Source organism: Meriones unguiculatus, chromosome 6 (genome assembly GCF_030254825.1).
Source record: "Meriones unguiculatus strain TT.TT164.6M chromosome 6, Bangor_MerUng_6.1, whole genome shotgun sequence".
NCBI classification, from domain to species: Eukaryota; Metazoa; Chordata; class Mammalia; order Rodentia; family Muridae; genus Meriones; species Meriones unguiculatus.
In genome coordinates this window covers 46,873,858-46,895,999 of record NC_083354.1, presented here as the reverse complement: position 1 = coordinate 46,895,999, position 22,142 = coordinate 46,873,858, and the positions used below count along the sequence as shown (strand labels likewise).

Sequence of the window (22,142 nt, the reverse complement as noted above, 5' to 3'; positions counted from 1 at the left end):
CATAAGCTCTGAGAAAACACTTTGGATAATTTTTCCCTTAATCATGGGATTAGATGATAAACTTTTCCAAGTGAGAATTTTATTCCAAGAAGGTTCTTAACTCATATGTTTTTATCCTGGTTTGAATCACTAATATTAGAGCTGAAGTCAAATTAAATTTAAGTATTTTTGTTTTGGAAAGTCCATAGTGGTAGAAGAAATGTTCTGGAGAACTCCTGGCTGTCTGGCTGTGCTCTGTGTGGTACTGTGGGTTTACATATTTCCTAGATTGCTCAGATCACATACACAATGGTCATGAACATTCCAGTTGCCATCTTTCCTTCTGTAAGAAACTCATCTTTCTTATCATGGTTATCTTTGATCGTTAACCATGTGCATTTAAGAACCTGAGAAAAGGTGAGCAAACACCAGGAGATAGAATTTGTAGTCTGACTGGATGCTGGCACTTGAACAGTCTCGAGGCACAGTCTGTGTTGAGAACCAACACCCTTATCTGGGCATCTGTTTTCATTCACAAGGCCTGAGACCCACAGATATGCTTCGATGTTCTCTGGCTGTGCATTTCCTCTCGCCTGGCTCATTCCTGACGTTCTGTATCCTGTTCAAAGACTAAAATGACAAAAAAGAGGGGGTTTTCTTTTATAGAAGGGTGTTCCAGCTGCCACCCCTGCCAAGTTCTGCCTGGAGCTTGGGGAGGATGATGTATTTATGAGGATTTGCATCTCATTCTTTTGAATCAGCCAGGTTAATTACAAAATAGTGTAAGTTTTATCCATTGTGTATTCACCCTGACTTCCTCTACTTAACAATCAGCAAAACAGAAAAGTTAGATGTTTTGTATTTTAGAATCCAAATTATGCTCCATGTGTTTTTAAATGATAAGACAGAATTAAAGAGTGGTTTGCCCAATGTTTTGAGTTTCTTCAAAATTCACCTGCAATCTATTGAGGGCTTATATGAGCAAGTGCCTGAATCTTTCTCATCTGAAGGCATGGTATTGGGAAACACAGGGGGAAACATGCATTCTCAGTTTGTAAAGGAAGAGGGCTGTGAGCCCAAGTTCCAGGAATGGCGGAGAAGATTGTGCTTGGTTGTTTTGCTGACATGCGGTCTCATGTAGCCCAGGCTGGCCTTGAACTCAATAAGAAGCTGAGGATGGCCTTGAACTTCCAATTCTGCTCTCTCCACCTCCCAAGTACTTTTGATTACTGGTGTGTATGACCACTCCCAGATTTATGTTATTTATTTTTTTATGCACTGTTGGATTGGACCTAGAGAGTCACACATGCCAGACCAGCACTCTAGCCCTGGGCCACATCTCAAGCACAGGTTGCCCTTCTGAAGTCAGTTTCTGATAAGACTTGTAATGCAAACGAACCCCAGATCATGTCAGTATGTTCTGATCCTGTCTTCCGCAGTATGCGCGCCACGGAGCTAGTATGTAGACTTGGCCTAGCAGTTGATGGGTCTCTGGGTGTACTGGCTCTAACTAGGAGAATGTTGTTGAAGAATTCAAACTGAGCCCTTATATGAAAGAGTTTAACTCTGTAATTTCTAAGAATGGAAGCATGACTTCATGGGAGCTAGAGAGATGGTTCAGTGGTTAAGAACACAAACTGCTTTCCCAGAGGACTGGAATCCTATTCTCAGCACCCACATCAGGCAGCTGTGAACCCCTGTTCCAGTGTGGTGACTCTCTGGACTCTGTGGACACCTGCATTGCACTATACACACACAAAGGGGAGGGGGGAGAGGGAGAGAGAAGGGCGGGTGGCTTAAAAGCATAACTTCCCATGATTATGGAGTCAGCAGATAAAGAGGGGAGGGAGAATCTCCCAGCTTAGTATTTTCAGATAAGGAGTTCTAGCTAAACCACAGTGAAGGAGGGAAATTGCCATTTAAAACAAAGTCCAGAAATACTGAAGTTCACGTTCCCTGTTAGTATTGCTGGTAAGCTGTTTGTCACTAAGGTGAGGCTTGAGGTAATTAATGTAGTAGAGAGGTTTCTTTCTGATCATGGCCTTAGAGACCGCAGTCCATGATCATGTGGCCCTGTTGTTCTGGACTGTGGAGCAGCTGTTGAACGACGATGGAGAGGGGTACAGGAGTGGGGTGGCATGTGAGGTGGGAGAAAAGCTAATCAAGGACGGAGGTGGGTCTGGGGCCCTGGGGTCCCCTTTCCCACATAACTTAATGACTTCCCACTAAACTCTACCTCCTCATGGTCCTAGTGCCTAATATTAGTGCTACCCTGGCACCAATCCTTTGCTAACACAGAGGGCACAAGAGGACATTTACCATTTAAACCACAGAGCAAGCAGTGCTCGACTGACCCGAAGCCTCTGCTGTCGCACGCCACCGCTGATACAGCAGAGTACCTGTGGCATAGCAACATGCTTTATTTCAGTAACTTCACATTTTTCTTATTTATACTTGTGGAAATGCTCGTCTTTTTCTTTTAATGAAAAACGTTCGTTCTTTTCTAACATAATAGTTTCCATTTCACTGTATTTGAAACAATTGGATTTAGTAATAAGATCATGTTGTGAATGCCCAGAAGGTTGGAAAAATAGTTCCACATTTTATTGCGCACAAAATGTGGACAATAAGTCACGTGTTCAGGGGAAATAGGAAAGAAATTTTTGATTAACACATCTGTTACCTAATTGTAGTGTAATATCTGTTTGGCCAATTTGGCTTTTTAAATTTCCTGTTCCAGTTAGTTAGAAGACGCCTCCCTTTCTAGTCATCCACAGAAGTCATGTGTACACCTCAGGGGCTGCACGTTCAGGCAGCTCTGGTGGTTGGGGCTGTGATTCAAGTGCCAGCTGAGGTGTGACCTGGATTTGATGCCAGCCTGAGAATGAGTGGAGTCACTCAGTTTAGGCTCTCTGCCTTCTTCCCCAAACCCTCCCTATCATAGATGAAAGCTGTTTTGTGTTTTAAAAATCCACTTAAATGCTTCACTAAGCAAAGCATACATGTAGGATTTCTAGAATTATACATGATCACATGTAAGTGAGAAAATGCTCCTCTGTAGCAGGAAATGACTTCTCCCCTGTGTGCATTTTATGTTCAGATGAAAGGAAAATTGGGAGAGAAAATGAAAAGAAAACCAGATCTAGTGTCCCTGTCCTAGTTGGACTCAATTCTGTAATTTGTTTATAAGATGGTAGCCTTTATTTTCTTCCATCTTGGGGGGGGGGATGTTGAAGAGTCTCACCATGTAACCCACTGTAGTCTGGAACTCAGGATCCTCCCACCTTAGTCCCCCAAGTGCTGGGATTGCAAAGCATGTGGCACCACACGCAGCTTAATTTTGTTAATATATTTTTAAAGTTAGTATTGTCTAGTTGAAATGGTACCCAATAAGAGAAGTTCTAGCAGCCTAACTCATCCTGCCTCCCCATGTGGCAGCACCATGCCTAGAGGGCAACCGCGGCAGCTTTCTGATGTCCACTGTGATTCCATGTGACCAGCTTTTTCCTCCCTCCCCAGCTCCACAGTCAAGACAGCAGCATTGACCCTCCAACTGGAAGGGTTACAATTTGGCTGCTCCTGTCGTAACTCTCTGCATTTTAGTATTACTCCAATTTAAAAGCTTCTAACTTTAAATGAGCTTTGGGGCTCTGAATCCTTGTGTAACAATGTCTCCTCAAGCTCTGGTTTGTAGTGAAAGACTATGGATTCTTTCACCTCTTTTTCTATCCTTTATTCCTTCCTTCCATTGTCCCCATGTCAGCCACAGCTTCTTCCAGTACATGGCCAAGGTCATTAGTACTTACTTCTCTCCCATGACTACACTTGGAGTTGACTCAGGGTGACCCTGACCTTTGAAAACCATCACACAGCACCTACTCCGCAGTGGGGACTGTTCAGTGTTGGTGTGAGTGTCCTGCTGGAGTCCGTGTGCCTCTGCAGGGATGCAATGTAAATTATCTGGCCAAGACCTTTCCTACTATTTGAGGCCCATTAGTTCAGTCCTCCTAATACTTAAACTCATCCCTCTTATAGTTTGTTTTGTATTTGGGCCACGGTTCATGTGTACACCAGGTATTTATCAGAGTTTCTAATTGCTATTCTCTAACCGCAACATTTGCTTTTATCAAGCTCCCACTCCTGGCATGCTCCTTTAATTCTGCGGACTGGTTTTCTTTTTCAGAGACCTCTAGCGACCCCAGTATTTCTTTTCCAGTCCGGACTTATTATTTTCTAGACACATATCAGTGTGATTATCTTGGGATTCATATGCATCACTGAGATATACTACTTTTAAATATTTTGGCTTCCTTTGCTTTATTTGTTCCTTTATTTTGCTTAATTAGATTCTTAACTGTTTGAGAAAAAGTGCATGTTAGGTAAATTATCAAATCTTACTTGTTGATTTGTATGTTTATTCTACCTTCATAAAAATTGATAGTTTAGATAGGTATAGAATTCTGGTCATGATCTTCGTTTCATACAGCATCCCTTGCAGTTTATGAAAAGGATCTGAAGAATTCACTCTCCTTCCTATTAAGTGCCTTGTTTTATTTCCATTAGGATTTTCTCTTTATTACTGATATTTTTAAAATATTACATTTATTCATAGGAAAACTAAGAGGCAAAGTTGAGGCTTCTTCTGTTATTGGCATTAAATTGTTTTCCAGGTGCATGACTTTCCTGTGTAGGACTCCATAAGAAAGTTCTTGGTGGAGCAGCCCTGAGATGTCTCTAGAGTGCTGGCCTCCCAGTGTCAGAGTGACTTCATTTGATCTCCATGTTATGAGCTCAGTACTTTCTTATGAGAATGCAGATTGCTTCATTTCCCTAGTTAAGTCTTTGGCCACTTTCACAGACTCCTTCCCTGTCTCTCTGCAAGGTCTTGTATCTTTCTCTAGACACTGGTGTCTCTATCCATTTCCTTGGTCCACCTTACTGTCACTTGTTTCCCAGATAATATTGGAATCTCTCATCTTTCAATGACCACCAACACCTCAGTCCTGCTTCACCTCCTGTTTCCATTTTCTACAGTTTTGCCTTTGTTGAATGTCTACATCTTTATTTCAGTGATAATCTCAGCAGTGGTGGGAGGCAGACACCATTCTGCCATTTTGAATCCTTCCAGATTGGTTTTGGGAAAGCTATCAGCTCTGTTTTCATTTGTGGGTTGTATCTGTCCATGTATAGTATCCTGTTTCCCTGGTGTCTCCTTAGGTTGAAAACACACAAGAGCTATAGAGCTGTTCTCACTTCATCCTGCTGCTTTGTGAGAGCTACAGACCCAAGTACGAGGCCTTTCAGCATTCTGATGAAAGTGTTGGTGGGAAAAGCAGACTACCCTCACCTTCCCAAGTGCTCTGTTTCTGTTTCTCTCTCTCTCTCTTTCTTCTTCTTCTTCTTCTCCTTCTTCTTCTTCTTCTCCTTCTTCTTCTTCTTCTTCTTCTTCTTCTTCTTCTTCTTCTTCTTCTTCTTCTTCTTCTTCTCTCCTCTCCTTTTCTCTCCTCCCTGATCCTTACCTTCCCAAGCCTTCTCTTCTCTCTGATGGTATCCTCACCCTTACATATAAGTGTGTGTGATCATGAGTATGAACATGTGTGTGTGTGTGTGCATTTATGATATTGCAGTGATGTATGGAGGTCAGAAGACAACTCATTTACAGGAGGAAGTTAACTCAGTTTATCAGTCTCGGCTGTACCTTGGCATCCTGAGTCATCTCATTGGCCTTCAGTGTTTTTGTTTTTTTTCCACAATGTCCGAAGGAGGAATTCTCACAGACCTTAAAATGTGATAAAATAAGAGTTTACATTCAAATTAGAATAACTTTGTTATCTAATTTTCACCCTTAATAAACCAATAAATAACTCTACCATCTGAAGAAGGGATCAGAACCTATAAACTATTACATCAGGTGTATAAAATTTTACAGCCTTTCCAGCATGCTAATGCTTAAAATGGCATGAATGAGAGAGAGCATGGCCATTTTTGCAGCTGTTTCATGTTTCTTTAACATCTGGTTATTTTGGCACAGCAGTTTTCATCGATGGAGTCCTATCTTATCCTTGCCTTTCTCTTCAGTGATGTACAAGCATGTACAAAGCTTCAATGAATCAAATAATTTTCTCCCTTTTTTCACCAGAAATAAACTTGGAGAGAGTAGAACCTCCAGAGTGAAATGTAAAATAAGAGCTTTCTCTTTGTTTTCTCCTGTCCCTAGGTGCTGGGAACCCCAAGTGCAAAATTGCAATTGTTTTGGGAAGAACGGAAGATTCTGTGTCCAGGTAGTAAAGTGCACTGTTCTGGTGGAGGGGGCATGGAAGAATGAGCCAGTTTACTTTATGCCCAATTATTCATCTAAAGAGTACTGCGTGGGCGTCCTCCAATGATTAATGTTGTATATCTGTATCTGGGGTGTTTTGCTTTCAAAATCCATTTGGGAAACGATTTAGGGAGTGAATCTGTGTACTCCCTGCTGGAGAATTTCTGGCTTTAGAAAGAGTGGTTGCTGGAGTTGGTTGGGCAGGCCTGTAACCTTAGTACCCATGAGGTGATGGAGGCAGGAGAATCGGAGTCAAGTCCAGCCTGCTCTACATAGCGAGTTCTGGGCCAGCCTGGGTTATGTAGTGAGATCAAACCAAAAAAGGGGGAATGAATCTAAAGTGTTCATGAATCTTGAAAGATATTTGCATAAAGTGATTAGAAATTAAAATTTTCAGTGTTCAGTCATAGAGAGTTTGGTGTCATGACCAAGGCCCTGGTTCAATCATTGGTACTGTAGAAGAGAGGGAAGAAATATAAACGTTCAGAGTTGTCTGAACTATGGAAGCCTTTGGATGTGTGTGTGTATTAAATTGTCTTTTTGTTTAATTTGGGGTATCAGTTGCCATTTACCATTGCTGAGTAGTGAGCAGCCTCGGGTTTCATCCGTCTCTGAGCCATTGTTTCTGTTCCAGATCACAGCCCATGTCAGACTAAGCTAAGCATGCCTTCCGTGCATTTACATTCCAACCATCCTTGGCTTGCGTGATCTCACGAGAACAACAACCATTTCAAGTCCTAGCACAGTTTCCCCAATGTTTTTCTTTTGTGCAGACACAAACAACACAGCATGATTCTTGTTCCAATGGACACACCTGGAGTGGAATTAATAAGGCCTTTGTCGGTGTTTGGCTACATGGGTAAGTACTCGGTAAACAAGTCCAAGCGTCGCACGCAGGAAGATGAGTCTGCAGAGACACTGAAGGAAGTCGGCAGCGCTGCTGCATGTGACGGGCACCCTTAGAAAGCCCTTTGACCGCATCAGCTCTTTAGCATGCCCAGGAAGGTCCAGACAGAGCAGATAAGAAGAGGGCGGCAGTGCAACCCCGCTTCCTGCCTCTCTGTTTACTGTGTAAAGGGCGGGTTGTCCTCAGGGCACAGGACCGGCTGGCAGCCTTCTCTGTGTGTATGCTTGTACACTTAAAAAGGAAACTTCAATTGTGGGGGGCGGGAAAAGAATCCGCACTTAAAACTCTGAAAGCGAGTAAGACAGCTGGAGTGTCTTAATTTCTCAATCTGGAAATTAATGCCTGATGACACAGCGGTGTGGTCAAGGCATGAATGAAACAGATGGATGAGTCAAGTGGACATAGTCCACCCTGTGCTGGTCCTTCACTGCCATTGCCCTGCGACTTCAGAGGGCAGATTTAAAAACCTCCGTGTCAGGAAGTTTCCCAGGCCTCTTGTAACTCCAGCCCTTCAGTCTGCAGCAACATTGGGCGCTGTGGGCTGAGGGCTGAGTGTTTTACCCTGGAATGTGTGCAGTATTTTCTTCTTTCAGAGGCTACTTTCACAGAATACTTACACTTTATAGCAGAGTCACTGTCTATTGCCACGGACCGGCCCAGTTGGGCTCCCATCGTCCGCGGGAGAACAAGGCTTTAGACAGGAAGACACGATTTCGGCGAAGAATTGACAGACAGAGACACCTTGATGGTTTTGACTCTGCTGCAACTTTACTGAAATCAAGCTAGTATTTTTATAATGATTTCACAAAAGGCACCTTAAAATTGGCATACTTCCCAGAACATTCAGACTTTTACCAAGAATACAAAGTTTACATTTTAACTCAAAATTCAGTCAAACATAAAGCAGTACCCACGAATAATCTTGGCCTAAAAACTTTTTGATCAGAGCAAACAAAGGAAAAGAAACCTCAAATATAGTTTCATTATTGCTAACCACTGAAGAGGAAAGTCAGGAGCTAAGTCAGATGCCTGCCAAAGTCCCTTTCTATATCAAAATCTAACTATACCTTTGTTAACCCTCCTCCCATATGTCCTGCCCAAGATTTATGATTTTCTCTAGGAACAAGGCACTGAAGGGAGGGGGAAACTCCCGCCAGCTGCACCTCTCATGCTATTATTTCTTAAGAAGGAGCCTATTATTATTTTACTATTCTTAATGCCTATTAATACTAAATCTAATTCATTACTTTCCTTAAACTTATTTTTATTAAAGCCTTTAACAATCTACTAATAATAAATTTCTTTATAAAGTTAGTTGTGCTGTTTCAGGTGTCACAGGGAAAGATCAAAGAATTCATTATTCCAGCCCCAGAGCCACAACTGAAGAAGCGTAGAAATCTCAGAACATGTCTCTTTTCCAAGTGGGATGAGTTTGCCAGGGACCTTCCAGGGGGCATTATTTCCGGGGAAATCATATCCCCCGCCCTGTAGCTTATGCTACTATGGCGACACTGGCGTGGGTGTGGCAGTCTATGACTTCCTGGTGCAGCTCATTATATTCATTTTAAGTTATTATTATTTTTTGTTTTATAGATAATGTACATGGTGGGCACTGGGAGGTCCATTTCAACCACGTACGGGTTCCTGCCACCAATTTAATACTGGGTGAGTATCGCCATCCAGTATTGTGTATTTTTATTCCCCGGTCTGAATCTGGGAAAGATACCCAACTTTAATTTAGATACTTCCCATCTCCTTCCAATTAGCAAGGAAAATGTTCGTGTTGTGTATTTTTTTTAAACTAGGATATACAGTTAAATGATAGTTTTATATTTTATATCAGCTGGAAATGTAGCTGAATACAACATTATCCAATTCAGAGCAACATGGTTTTTCTAAAGGCTCCCTACTGGTTTTAAGAAAATATGAATACTTTCTTTGAATTCAGATCCAATACAGAATAAATAGAATAAAATTTATAATGTTTCACTACATGCCTAGGACGACTCGACCCTATCCATGTCATTTTTTTTCCTCAACTCTGGATTCCAAAGGCAAGGAACAGTGTCTCATGCACCACTGTGGCAGTAATAAAGCAACTGATACTTTACTCAAGAAATGGTCCTAATATTAGATCGAAGTCCAAACTCCCCCACATCACAGTGACCGTTATTGCAGAGTTGAGTTTTTCCTCACCGCAAGGCTATTTATAGTGAGGGCAGCTCAGCTGTTTATCTATGAGTTTTCATAGATAAAAGGGACCTGCTGGGCTATTTTCATGTTCTGTTTGCTTTCTCACAGGTGAAGGCAGGGGGTTTGAGATTTCCCAAGGCCGCCTCGGACCGGGGAGAATCCACCACTGTATGAGAACCGTGGGTCTGGCAGAACGCATTCTGCAGATCATGTGTGACCGGGCATTGCAGAGGGTAGCCTTCAGGAAGAAGCTGTGCGAACACGTAAGAGAAGCGTGGCCTTGAACTTGCTGTAGCAGGCTAAGCTGCTCTGACCTTAGTAAGAAGAGCATCGGTGCCGGAGAGGCCTCCTCCACCTGAGCACCGGATTCTCTGCTGTGGGCGTGGTCATGTCCTGAGCAAGCCGCTCCATTTCCCCTCATGAAGGGTGAACCAAGTCCTCCGTGCCCCAACACCGAGCACAGGGAGTGCGAGGAGCCTCCTCAAACTCTTGCTCTCCAGAGAGCCTGGGACATCACAGCCCACTGGGGACTTGGGCGGTGAACTTGCCTTGTCCTTTGGGTTTCTGGAAGGAATTAGAACAGATAAGTGTTCTAATATAGGAAAGTAGCACATAACTCAGAGAAAGAAGGAGTATTCTGTGTTAGGTTTTAGAAAATGGAATGGGCTGATTCTGGAGGAGGCCATTTTCTTCTGATGGAGAAACAGCAATGGGGCCAGCAATTGGTGGGAGGTACATGATTTTTGAATTTTCACCTATAAAGTATATACTGTTGGGATTATTATTTACAACCCACTATAAACGTAGTTACAAATAGGCAGTAAAATTAGATCATGTGTGTCAGCAGAGGGAAGAGGTAGGGCTGCAGACTCCAGAGAACCTTCTACAAGAAGGGGATAGCCAGGTCACTACCCATAAGGCCCTCCTAACACTTAAGAAAGCAAGAAAACTTATGTTAAGTACTTAGTCTTCTGTTTGCTCACGTGCTAGTATTAGGCCTGGCTTGTGTTGACAGAAGTACTGCGCTTACTGCACAGCTGTATCTTACAGCACGAACCCCGCCCACACCCCACCCCCACCTCATTCAGCCAGGACCGTCTCACAATGTTTCACGGCAGCGTGTTGCTTAGGTTTGGTTGTTTGTCTTGTTGGTTGGTTTACTGGTTTGTTTGTTTGGTTGGTTGGTTGGTTGGCTGAGACAGAAATCTTTCTGTGTAGGCCTCACTGTCCTGGAACTCACAGAGATCCGCCTGCATCTACCTCCCAAGGGCTAGGATTGAAAGCATGCACAGCCACACCCAGCTCCCCCTGGGCTTTTGTGGGCTGGTTATGTCTTGTGAAGTATTCCGTCTTCAGTGTTGGTTCCGAGAGCAGTGTTGGTACGGATACAAATACTAACTTGAACAAGAGCAGTCTTGTAGCAGGGGAGGGGCTGGGAGGAGAGGTCTGCAGGATGCAGTAGCCGTAGTCACTTAACGCTAATATTTGTGAAGTGTTTCAGCTCCCTCAACATCGATATGGGTCGTTCACAACATTGTTTTAAGAATGCAGCCAGCCTCGTGACACCATACCCAGGAGCAGTTTGTGGGGAAGCCCCTTGGTATAGAGAGAGCACTGGGAGTCAGCGGCTGAGGGACACTGTGGGAAGAGGTGGGGTCATGATAGATGCAGCCCTGTTGCTCCCAGAAAGGAACTTCAGAGTTGCTCCTGGCATTTGCCTTAACCCTTTCCCAGCACCTTTTTAAGCTTGTCATGAAAGCCCTGGAGCAAGGTGAAGGGGGCCCCATGTAGGGGGATCCATCAGGCATCCCAATCTCAAGGCTCTGCCAGGCGCTTTTGAATGATGGTTTTGTTTGTTTGTTTGTTTGTTTGTTTGTTGAGGCAGGGTTTCTCTGTAGCCCTGGCTGGCCTGGAACTTGCTCTGTAGACCAGGCTGGCCTTGAACTCAGAGACCTGCTTGCCTTTGCCTTCCCGAGTGCTAGGATTAAAGGCATGCACCAGCACACCTGACTTGAATGAAGTTTTAATGCTGCCCCAGGGAGGATTTCTCTCCTTTCCCTTAATATATCCTGCTATGGCAGCGAGGGCTTTGAAACCGTGTGTTTTTTTCCTACTAAAACCCTCTCACATCTGGCTTGAATTAATCGAGCTGGCAGAAGCAAAAAGAGAACGTGTAAGCATGTCATAAACAAGAATCTGCTCCAGCTCTTTTTTTCCCCTAGTTTGTAAAAATGACATTTTGTTTCCCTGAACGTGGAGACTCCTTCCAGCTGCCGGCTAAATTATTCCAGCTCTGAAAAGGAATTTCATCTCAGTCAATACATTTGGCTGTTCCCTAGAGCTTTCAGTTTTCACCCTTCAATGCTTTTTAGCAAATCTGGGGTCTGAGGAGACCCAGCTGGGGACTTCGTCCTTCGTTCTGAAAGCTAAGAGGGAAATACATCACAAAGTTGTGATTTCCCTGTTTTTCATTCATCAAAAAATTCATTGACTGCTAGCAGCTCGCTTGAAGTGAAGGCTGAGCCTGTTTCCACCTGTGAGGCCGGTCCTGCCCTGAGTGCTGGGACCACAGAAGACCACCATGCTGCTTCTGTGGCTGCAGTTTTGAAAACTACAAAAAGGAGCCGATGAAGCTCATTAAAAAAAAAAAAAAATCATTTGACCCACTCTATGCGATCACAATGAAATCAATATAAAAATAGGATTCATGAGGTCATTTACATTTTAAAGTTGAGTGCACATTTTACGCTTCATATTACATTTGCATTCAGATTGGACGTACCTCAAATCGTGGGGGCTGTATGTGGTTGACGAAAGATGACTGGATGCAAGGTGACGGACAGTGGGAGGTTCACACGGCTGAATCAGGCACTGTAGCCTGCCGGTCAGGCTTAGCAGGCATCGCAAACAACAGCTCTGTGTTTCAAACTGGCAACCCAAAAATCTGTCTTGATCACCTGAGATTATTTCCTATGTTCCCTGGGCTTCCAGGCTGAATTATGAATGCCTTGTCGCTTCTGGGATTTGTGCTCCATGAAGCCATATTAAATGTACCTACGTCCTCGGTTCTAAAGTCTGACAAATGAAGAAAACTCCAGAGGATTTCCACTGAGATAAGTGAGAAGCAAGCATTTATTTTTACTGTTTTATTTTGAGATAATTATAGCCATACAGACAGATAGGAGAAATGATGCCAAAAGATCCCTTCTTCTTCCCAGTTCTCTTCAGTGATAACAGCTTGAGAAGGGATAGTACCCTATCAGAATGATGCTGTTGATGTTGTCATGGATACCATTAGGCTACAAAATTTCCACCACTACAGGCTCATTTATGTTGTCCTTTTATGAACCAGAGTCACTTCCCTCTGACCACCACATCTTCATTGACTCCAGCAGTCCTAATCTGCTTCATTTTAAGTAACTTTTTCATTCCAGACATTGAATTATGTAGTATGCAAACCTTGGGGACTGGCTGTTTTCCTCAGTCATGGTTCTTTGGAGAATCACCAAACTGTGGTTCAGCAGTTGGTCCCTAATGCTGCTGAGCATAAGCGTACCGCAGGTGCGATGTGCATCTGCTGAGGGACAGCTGTGTTGTTTATGGTGTTACGGTTTGGGTTGTTCTGGAGCTGACATAGCCACTTGTGTTAGGGGTTCCTGTGAATACTAACTCACCGTTTATCTGAGAGAAATGCCCAAGAGAGCAGATCCTGGGAAATACGGCCACTGTATGTTCAGCTCATAAGCTGTGTGGATATGGCCCAGTTTCTGTGCATCCCCGTCAGCATGTGATAATGTCCCAGTTTTCCTTACGTGTGCATTCTGATTGATTTCTAATGCTGTGTCAAACTGCTTTCATTCATGTCATTCTAATAGGGCATCTTGTCGTCATTTGTCATTTTTACCCTTGGGCGAACTGGATAATTTGGTGTTTTCTACTGAGTGATTTCTGCACTGGGCACTGTACTTTATCAGCTCTGTGGTTTTCAAGTATTTCCCCCCTGGTGGTTTTTTTTTTTTTTTTTTTTCAGTTCTCCTAACAGGGTATTCCGCAGAGCAGAAGTATTCGATTTAGTGCACTCTCACTAAATCCTGTTGTCTTTATAGCCTATGTTTGGGCATCAGTCTGAGGGCCTTTGCTCTGTCCTACTCTCTACTGGAGGTTTTCTTGGACAGTTTTCCCAAGGTCTTGCATTTTGTACTAGAGCACAGAGCAGTGTAGTCTTGGTGTGAGACATAGGCCTTCAGACTCCTGTTTTTTGTCTGTTTGTTTGCTCCAACATTTGTTAGAGAAGGTGCCTTTCCTCCATTTAAATGCTCTTGTGCCTCCGCAGAGTCAGTTGGCCATGTTGGTGGTTCTATCTCTGGTTCTTTGTTCTGTCTGAACTCCTCTTCCTGAATCTTTCTTCACTGCACATTCTTATACAACTCATCTCCAAATAAGCCAGCCTGAATCCTCTCACTTTACTCTCTTTAAACATCAGCCACTCTAGTCCCTTTGCTTCTCCACATAGATTTGCTCTGAAGTTTGCTTTACATGACGTTTGATTATGTTTGCATGGTATAGCTTTTTCCCTTTCTGGTTTTGCCTTTTGGGGCCATGTCATATTTTAAGAACATTTCTTCAAGACATGAACAGACTTACTAATACCAAACAAATACATCAAAGGAGGATCAAAAGCACCAAACATTAGAAAAATGCATGGTGGAAACACAGTGAAGTATCTCTGACTAAAAGATTGCTAACAGTACCCAATGCTTGGGAAACATCCAGAGCTGTCATATTCCACTGGTATAAACACTACTTGGTACAACCACTTAAGCCAACTATTTCTTATAAATGTTAGCCAGTAGCCAACAATTCCGCTTCTGGTGCTTGCTATTAAAAAAAAAAAAAAGAAAAAGAAAAAAGAACAAACCGAACAGAAACAAACAAAAAATAAAGAACATATACTCATACCAAAGGCTGTATAGAAATGTTTGCTGAGACTTCATGGATCAGAAGTTGGTGTCTCAACATCCCTCAGCAGATGAGTGGGTAAACAGACTGTGTTCATCCCTAAAATGGAGGCATTCTCAACAACAAGCATGGCTGGCAGACTTGGGAAAAAGTCAAAGCATTTCACTGGGCGAAAGAAGCCATTCTTCATTGAATACATGCTAGATGATCTCATTCCACCGCAGCCTGAAAAAGGCAAAGCCACAGGGATGATCGATCAGTCAGTGGGAGGTGGGCCTTTGAAATATGGAGTTGTGTGACCAGAAGGCTGCAGCTGGGGAGGTTTGGTGGAGATGGAACTGTGCTGTGTCCCATGTGTGTGTTGTACTCTTAGGATGCCCTCTCAAGGGCTTGCTGCTTGTTTGGAGGTGGGTTTTGTTTGTTGGTTGTTTGTTCTGTGTATGGCTGTCTTGCCTGCATGTGTACCAGAAAAAGAGGACATCCAATCCCCTGGAACAGGAGCTACAGGCAATTGTGAGCTGCCATATTGGTGCTGGAAATTGAACCCGGGTCCTCAGGCATTGCTCTTAGCCACAAGGTTATCTCTTCCAGCCCTGGTTGTTTTGGTTTTTTAAAACAGGATCTCCTGTAGCTTGGGCTGGCCTTGAACTTCTGATTATTCTAACCTCTGCTTCTCAAGTGCTGGTGTTATAGGCACAGGCACTTCTCTAAGCATGGGAAAGGGCTTTTTAATAAGTAACATCACTATAAAGGGCTGCGGGGTCCTCCTGGAATTGTGCTGGGGATAATCTAGTCTGATTAGAACCAGCTCCTCTATTGTACTTATACGGGATTTCAGTAAGGGCTTGTGGCTAGTATTCACAAGGGCCATGAAGAGCAGTGTGACAATAAGGCAGTTGCTCAGTTCAGTCACCTTGACCTCAGACATTAAGATCTCCAAGATAAGAGGCCTGGCCGCTGCCATGGGACACGGGTTGTCGGAAGACACCCAGAGGCCCACTTGCCTCGTGGCCCACCTGCAGCATGAGCCACTGCAGTGTGCAAGTATGTGGTGGAGGGATGGGAGAGAAAGAGAAACAGAACAGTGTGAGCACTATGCAGAGAAGCCGAGCTGGCGAGGATGGGGAGGAACAGCCTGGCGTGAGTAGCACGCCCAGCCACCAGAGGCCATGGTGAAGTCCTGGCCCATGCTACCTCTGAGGGCCAGATCTGGGTCCACAGTCACGCCGCAGCAGGGAATCTGTGTCAGTACCTGTGGCCCGTATTACCACCAAAGGCCATGCAGATGCCTCTGGTCTGGGCTGCTGCCTGGGACCATGTTGAGGTCCAGGGGCTATGCAGAGCTAGCGCTGCCCCTCACCAGCTGCAGCACTCAGGAGAGAGGGCTCTGCGCCTCACCTGAGCAGCACAGTAAAGCAGGCCCTGCCGGTGTGGGTGCAAGTGAGCAGCCCCATCCCTTGCTGCTGCAGCACCGGGCAAGCTAGCCGGGCCAGTGCTGGAGAGCTCGCCCTGGTGGCATGGGTTCGGGAGAGCAGGCGGGCTGACAGCTCAGCTACCATCCAGGACCAGATCCAGGGCTTTAAGTTGGCCCACCTGAACATCTCCCCACATCTATGAACTGCTGGAGCATGTGAGGGGCCTGACCTGCTGTTCCAAAGCTGCAGGGTTTCCATGACACAGAACAACAACAGCATATCCAAGAGGAGTCCCAGGGAGGACCAGTATTGATAGTGTAGCAGGAGCCAGAGGCTGCAAGCCAGACCAATGGCTCATTGCAGTGAACGTTTGCAAGTAAAGATGTGTGGACAAAAGGGTATATTGTGGGACACACTGTGACACACTACGGCGTCCACGCTGAGATTTTATTTGTTTGTTTTGCTTTCTTTAGTTTTTATTGTTATGATTATTTTCTATTTTCTTTTGTCAGGGAAATTCTAAGGGCAGAGGGCCAATCAGAATAGATGAGTGGTATTTCATGATGTGAAATTCACAAAGAATCAATAAAAAGTTTTTTTTAAAAAAGGATATATAAAATAGGTACCTGTCACCACGCCTGACAGACTGAGTTTGGAGATCATGGCACAATACACACACACACACACACACACACACACACACACACACACACACACACAGGGACAGAGAGGGACAGAGAGAGAGAATTTTTAAAACATCCAAAATAATGATTTTTCTGAGTGAATAATGCTCTTTCCACAATCTTCTTTTTTAACTATGTATCCCATAAGTTTGTAGGTAGGCTGGGCTATATCAAGAGAATCAACTCTTTGACTCAAAAATATATGGAGGTGGCACATGCCTTTTCCTAGCACTTGGGAGGCAGAGGCAGGAGGATCTCTGTGAGTTTAAGGCTAGCCTGGTCTACAGAGTGAGCCATGGGCAACCATGGCTACACAGAGAAACCCTGCCTTGAAAAAAAAAAAAATATATATATATAATGCACATATATATGCAGCAAGGCTTTTGGTCTACCATTGGCTTAGGGCAGGGTTAGCAGACAACGAGGCCTCATGATCCTTCCCTCGCTCCCCTACAGGAGGTCGTGGCGCACCGGATCGCTAAAAGTCGCATAGCCATCGAGGAGATCCGCTTGCTGACCCTGAAAGCAGCACACAGCATAGACACCCTGGGCAGTGCCTCAGCCAGGAAGGAGGTGAGCTGGCCACCTCACTACAACCCCCGTATTGCCAGCCGGAGGCGCTGCTCCACCTTCCTCCCTCTCCCCCCGCCCCCCGCCGGCTGTTTCAGGGTGCATGCCCCCGCCTCCTCAACCATGGCACTCAGAATCCAGGATATCTCCATGTGGTTTTGGTGTAAAGACTGAATGTATGTGTCACTTGCTGGCTTAACCCTCACCGGCCTGCCCGAGGGAATGACTTTCAGGATGCAGAATGCCTTCAGAACTGTTAAAATGCGGCAGTAAGGGACGGGGAAGTTCTGGGCTTTCTACGCGCCCAGAATTGATGGTGCCTCTTCCAAGGTGTCCAGCATCTCTCTGCATTTGGCCTCAGGCTAGAGAGACGATGGGTAGGGATTGTAGGAGATGATTCTGCACACAGTAAATGTCCCATTAAAGACATCTATTGCCCTGCCTGCTCGTGTGTCCAGCTTATCTAGAGTAAGGACATCATCATTTTGTTCTAAAAGCCCATAAATTTTCTAAGAAAACAAAGCAAAACTGATCCATGGAGCAAAGACCATGAACTTTGTGTGTGCACAAACATTCCAAGTATGATTTACAAGCTGCCTGAAAGCCTTTTGGAAACAAGGCTACTCAGAAATAAATGTGGTCTGGAAGCGAGATCTCTTTCCAGAAGGTCTCTGCTGACTGAAATACGGCCGCTCAGTGATTGCCACGGCCTTCTGTTGGCCTCCACCACAGATCCTGTTTCAGCAGTGACTTGGGTGTGGGAACACTTCCTTGTTTTATTTCACAGAGAAACACCAATTCTGTCAAATCCTGGCACACTCGGTGTGGCCCTGGAAAAGAACATTCTTTTCTTATCTTGCTTCTGTAGATTGCAATGATCAAAGTGGCTGCCCCAAAAGCTGTCTGCAAAATAGCTGACTGGGCCATCCAGGTGCACGGAGGTGCAGGCGTGTCCCAGGATTACCCTCTAGCTAACATGTGAGTAGACGTCAGTGAAGAGTGTCCGCACTGAGCGCCGGGGAGATGGTGTGGTGGGTGAAGTGCTCTCCACGCAGCTGCGGGGACCCGAGTGAAGGTGGGCGCACTAGCACCTGTCTGCGGTTCCAGCGCCTCCTTCAAGCTGGGAGGCAGAAGCAAGGGAATCCATAGAAGGTTGCGGGCCAGTTAGCCTGGCTTACAAGCAGGGAGCAGAGTGGAAGGGGAGGATCAACATCCGAGATTGTCCTCTGATCTCAAAACACGTGCATGCGCACACTCACACACACATGCACACACATCTTCGCAAACATTAAAAAGAATATATTTTAAAGGATTGGCACTAAAAACACAAAGATTGAAATAAGTGTCATTCAAAAGATAAAATTAGTCTTGTAAATCTACAGATGCTCTGACAGTAATTGCTTAGGAAAAGGATAACGATGCCACCTTCGTGTGATTTAAGGTGAGCGATGAGGGACTCAGCTCTCAGACAGCGGGCAGCCACCATCTGACTCCGTTGTGTGAACCTTTGCCCAGAGGGATGCACTAAGGGCTTCTGGGCTCCAACATGGAGATCTCCCCAGAACCAGGAGAGAGGGGAGGGCCTGGAGATGTGGAGGGGCCCAGATCCAGGCCCCACTCACCCACGAGGAGGCAGCAGCTGAATTTGCAGCCTGACTCTGGCCACTGGGGGCATGATGGAAAGTTCCCTGTTCCCCACACATAGGCACTGTGTCACCTTCTCTGTCTCACTGGAGGTATTACACATCCATTGTTAACCTCGAGGAGAGCTAAGCGTGCATCCCCATCCTGTTGGCTGCCTGGATGCCCCAGATCTCGTAGCTCCACTCACTGCACATAGCACAGCAAACCATGAGTGAGGAGGGTAGCCGGCTTACTTCAGGGACAGCATTGCCTTTTCGTCAGCATGGCGGTGCATGAATGTAATTACAGTACTGGGGGGTTAGGTAGCAGCAGGAGGACCGAGAGTAAGTCCCATCTGGGTATGTAACCATTTAGAGACCAGCCTCAGCCACACAGAGACCCTGCTCCACATTCAAACACAGAACGTTCTGTTTTCCCGAGTTGTTGCTTTTATTTAGTAACATGTTACCTAGTCACACATATTAACTACATATACAGTGGAAAGTGGGGTTCATTGTGGCACTTCCACGTATGTATGCAACCTGCAGGGATGGATGGAAGTTCTTTTTAAAATATTTATGTAGCCCAGGCTAGCCCCTAACTCAACTTGCTACACAGCAAAGGAAGACCTTGAATTTTAGATATTCCTCTTGTCCCTAACTCCCAAATGCTGGGATTTCAGGCATGTGACATCATGCCTGGCTTCCGTGCAGTGCTGGGGATCAATCTCAGGGCATTTCCATGCTAGGTTAGCACTGTGCCAAGAGAGCCACCCTCAGCCTATAGAAGTGCTTTCTTTCACCTCTGGATGTAAGACTTGCTGACGCCTCATTTGTAAGGCTGATCTGATGGTTCTAATCCCCCAGATCTTGCTTGTCTTGGAAAGCACGTCTCCTTCATTCCTAAATCTGGTTTTGCTGGACCTACTTGGCAGGTCCCTCCTTTCAGGACCTGGAATACATTCCTTCCTGGCCTGTAGATTTTCTGCCGAGAAATACGCTGTTAGTCAAAAGAAGACACAGCTGCATGTGGCTAGGTGCTTTTCTCTTGAAGATACTACAATTCCTGCTTTCTCTTGTACATTTGACAGCTTAAGAACAGCATGCCATGGTGAAGATCTTTTCAGATCATGTCTATTTGAGGTCTTAGTTCTCTCTATTATTTCACCAAATAGATTTTATGTTCTCTGAACTTTTTTTCCTTGACTCCAGGTAGTCTAAAAATGCAGTCAGTGGCATCCTCAGAGCCCTGAACGCACTCTTCTTCCTTTGTATGCCTGTCTGTTTTGGTGGAGCAATGCAAAAGAGAGTTGAGAGGCACTTTCCTGGGGTTCAGTTCCCTCCTGGGCATGCCAGAGCCACAGCTCTGACATCTGGTCTGCTCCCGCCACACCTGGGTGGTTTCTGCTAACAACCATCCCTGTGCCTTACTGTCAGGCCCAGCTGTGAGTGGAAGACAGATTCCTGTGCACATGCAGCATCTGGCCAGGGTCCACTGACGAGTGTATACAGGTGGAACGTGCCTGGCTCCTTAGCACTGCTGAGGCCAGGAAGGCCAGGAACAGCACTGGCAGCCACCCTCCCTCCTGCCTGCTAGGGATTACTGCTCCCCCTCTGAGGGCTACTGATCCCGCTGTTAGGACACAGACAGAGCCCCACACCCACTACTGTCTTCACCTCTGAACTGCCAGCGTCCCCACTCTTGCATGGCCCATAGAAACAGTGCATCACTCCGGTTCTGCCACCAAAGTCCTCAGTGACGTACAGAAGCTCCCCTCCGTAGCATCCGCTCCCAGCGTCACATAGTCCAGAGTTACCGGCAGCTCTGGGCAGCCATATTGAATCTTCCTGGGCTGGGAACTTTCAAATGGCAGCTTCAGAAGCCTTTGGCTTTCTCTCTCCACGTACCTTGTACCCTTTCTTGGTTTGGGATGAACCTGACACCGCGCGATTGTGTTAATAACTCTGACCCCCATTCTTTCGCCTTTCCAGGTATGCTATCATACGTACCCTGCGCTTAGCAGACGGGCCTGACGAAGTCCACCTCTCAGCAATCGCCAAAATGGAGCTTCGGGACCAAGCCAGGCGGTTGGCAGCCAGGATGTGAGGGGAACCGTGCTGCTCTATCCTGCTGCCGGAAAGGATGGACACACACACAATCAGCTCCAAATCTCAAGGCTCACGTTTCTGCAATAGTCTGAGCATGGGGCTAATTATTCACCTGTGGTAAAGATCTTAGCACCTATTTTGATTATGGGGTTTTATAATGTTAAGGATCACAAAGACGTGGGGTAAATAGGACATCTCATAGCTCTCATCATTGAGTCTAGTGTTCTAACGCTTTAACATTTGCTTTATACGCATGTGACCTATGATGAGGTCACACTGGGAATGGTAGAGGTATTTCTGGAGCGTCGGCATAAAAAAGCTTGTTAGTTAGACTTTCAGGAATTAACCCCAGGCCTAGTTCATCTTGTTCTGAGGCATATATAATTGTGCCCCCTTTAACAGTGTTTTTGGGGCCTAGATTAGCACCTCAGAGAAAGACATAACTGGAATTTTTCGAGGTTCCCATAATAAGCCTCTTCCTAACCCAACAGGAAGCAATTTCAGTGAGATCTGGATGCAGGTAAAAGCTCAGGAGAAAGAAAATGTAGCACGTTGGAAGAACATATAATCACGGCCACTTAAGTTACGTAGAAAACTCCAAGGAGATCGATGAATAATTGGTACTACATCAAAGCTCTGTGGCTCCTGGTCTGGTCAGGTCGCCCTCGAGGCCATTCCTGTCAGAACTGCCCTGAAGTGCAGCTGTGGGTCACGATGGCCCTCTACATCAAAATGTCACTGGCACCGCAGAAGAACCAAAGTTTTCATTTAAATACATATTTCAGTCCAGTTACTGAGGAAAACTGTTAAGTGTAGCTGTAAAGGCTTGGGCGGGTGGATCTACTTTTTCAGATATGGCTGTTGTGAAATCTCAACACAAAGAGAAATATTTTAAATCCAAATTTGGCATCCAAATAAACACAGTAAGTGTCAAATACATAATTTAAAATATCTTCTGAATAATGTCTTTATATATTGATCATACATTGAATTATATTTTGGTAATATTGAGTTAAATAAAATGTACCCGGATCTTCTCTGTTTCTCATGGCCATTTTATGATTTGAATACCACTGGAAAAATAGCTGGAAAGTTTTTCAAAATCTCAAACCAAATTATTTTCAGTCCTAAAGATCTTTAACTTTTTTCATCAGAAAGTGTGTTCATGGTATGTGATTGTGTTTGGCCAGAGATCCTGTCTGTTTTGAGTGATAGTTCTTCTTGGGGTGTCATAGCGGGAAAGCAGGGGTCTGCCACAGGCCTGGGCTCAGAGCCATGTCATGTTGGCTTGTGCCTCTGGCCCCTCCGCTCTGTCTGCCTCCTTTCATTTTGCTACAGTGGGGTCACCTTTAGTCCTGGAGGATGTGTAAGAGCCATGTAGGAGCA

The 22,142-nt window shown here is 45.1% G+C and overlaps 1 protein-coding gene across 1 annotated transcript in view; it reads left to right on the top strand.

Annotated features, from left to right (window-relative positions):
* The window catches only part of Acad11 (acyl-CoA dehydrogenase family member 11), a 61,862-nt gene extending 40,069 nt beyond the window's left edge, over positions 1 to 21,793 (top strand). The window contains exons 14-20 of the mRNA XM_021647792.2: positions 6,197 to 6,260; positions 7,072 to 7,157; positions 8,799 to 8,870; positions 9,507 to 9,661; positions 16,912 to 17,028; positions 17,894 to 18,003; positions 20,640 to 21,793. Of these exons, the coding sequence (XP_021503467.1) occupies positions 6,197 to 6,260; positions 7,072 to 7,157; positions 8,799 to 8,870; positions 9,507 to 9,661; positions 16,912 to 17,028; positions 17,894 to 18,003; positions 20,640 to 20,754 (719 nt within the window). The 3' untranslated portion in view covers positions 20,755 to 21,793. The remainder of the gene's footprint in view (positions 1 to 6,196; positions 6,261 to 7,071; positions 7,158 to 8,798; positions 8,871 to 9,506; positions 9,662 to 16,911; positions 17,029 to 17,893; positions 18,004 to 20,639) is intronic.
* Positions 21,794 to 22,142: the final 349 nt, after the last annotated feature.